The sequence below is a fragment of the Perkinsus marinus genome, assembly GCF_000006405.1.
Source record: "Perkinsus marinus ATCC 50983 genomic scaffold scf_1104296944062, whole genome shotgun sequence".
Classification (NCBI taxonomy): Eukaryota; Perkinsozoa; order Perkinsida; family Perkinsidae; genus Perkinsus; species Perkinsus marinus.
In genome coordinates this window covers 1-1,389 of record NW_003211580.1, presented here as the reverse complement: position 1 = coordinate 1,389, position 1,389 = coordinate 1, and the positions used below count along the sequence as shown (strand labels likewise).

Below are 1,389 nucleotides of genomic sequence, written 5' to 3'. Positions count from 1 at the left end.
CGATTGACTATGTCTTCAAGCATACCTACTTGGCACCAATCATGCAGGACAGATATCCTTTCAAGCTCAACCGATCTGTTGCTGAGGTGGGAAGATCCTCGAGCTGGTAGCATTTCTCAATCTGCTGCTCAGTTTTACTCGTGTAAGAAGGCCGTCGTGCAATATTCAGAGAAGATCATCAACGAGAGAACGGCAGAGCTGAAAGCAGGAGCTACTCCTAAGACCAACGTTCTCGACAAGTTGCTCAACATGCACAAGGGAGATCTAACCTGGAATCTTGTCACGTGAGAAGAAGGTTTTGTACAATCTTGGCCGTACAGATGACTCAGGTTTATACTCGCTGGCAGCGCCTCGGCCTCGGCTACGATGGAGTGGTTCGTCTATTTGATGTGCGCAAATAAAAATATCCAGCGTGCAGCTAGGGCGGAGGTTGATGCACTTGGGAGAGATCCGGAGACAGCTGAGGATCTCCGTAAACTCACTTTTGTCGAGGCATGTGTCCTCGAGACTCTACGTGTAAGTTTTGCTTGTGATGACCGCTTGAATTAGTAGCTGAGTAATAGGTAAAGGGATGCTGATTCAGGTACAGAGCTCGACGCCGGGTCCACTCCCGTCGATTACCACCGCGCCATATTCAATTGAAGGCAGGCCTGTTGAAGTGGGTACGATTATTATCATGATGATGGATGAAGCTATGAAGAGTGAAGAGAGAGGGGGGAATTCATTCAGGTAACGCTGCCGCAAGGGATTATCGTAGCGCTAGAAATATCGCGGAATTGCACCGTCATCACTTGCTGCTGTTCTCAGGCCGGAAAACTGGTTCTTGCCCGGTACCACAGAGATTAACCGTGACCTTGCTCGAGACCATTGGGCCTTCAGCTGTGGACCTCGCAAATGCCCTGGCCAGACTCTGGCCGTCAAGGAGTGCACTATCATAGCCGCCTTCCTCTTGAGACATTTTGATGATATACGTTTCACTCTTGGTTATGATGACGTTAAGGAGACTATGTGGCTCAACCGTGTACCAGAGAACTTGAGAGTCACCATGTCCCTTAGGAATTACTGAGGAGGACTGCCTAGTCCTACTGGTAGTACAGCTATTGCTACTACTTTTACAACTAGCGCTACAACTAGCGAGACGTCAGATGTATGTTAAGAGACTTCACATCGGGCCATACGTCTAATACTATGTCTTGCAGCAGCAGCAGCAGCAAGCTTAAAGCACTACGCTTCTTTCCACTCAACGCGAACCAGATATCATCTCAATCATTCTGAAGTACTGGCTCGGTCAATGGCTTTGCCGTTTTCTTTCCATACACGGAGGTCACCGGGTGTTGTGTTGTTAGTGTCAAGAGCAAGGGTGGTAGGTGGTATGGCAGACCGTCTGGG

The 1,389-nt window shown here is 48.9% G+C and overlaps 1 protein-coding gene across 1 annotated transcript; it reads left to right on the top strand.

Moving 5' to 3' along the window:
- Positions 1-41: 41 nt before the first annotated feature.
- Positions 42-1,066, top strand: Pmar_PMAR012763 (cytochrome p450, putative; the record flags this gene model as incomplete). The annotated part of the gene is made up of 5 exons (XM_002780795.1): positions 42-86; positions 133-284; positions 330-516; positions 584-729; positions 808-1,066. 5 exons carry the CDS (start codon positions 42-44, stop codon positions 1,064-1,066), a joined length of 789 nt encoding a protein of 262 aa, XP_002780841.1.
- Between the last annotated feature and the right edge of the window lie 323 nt (positions 1,067-1,389).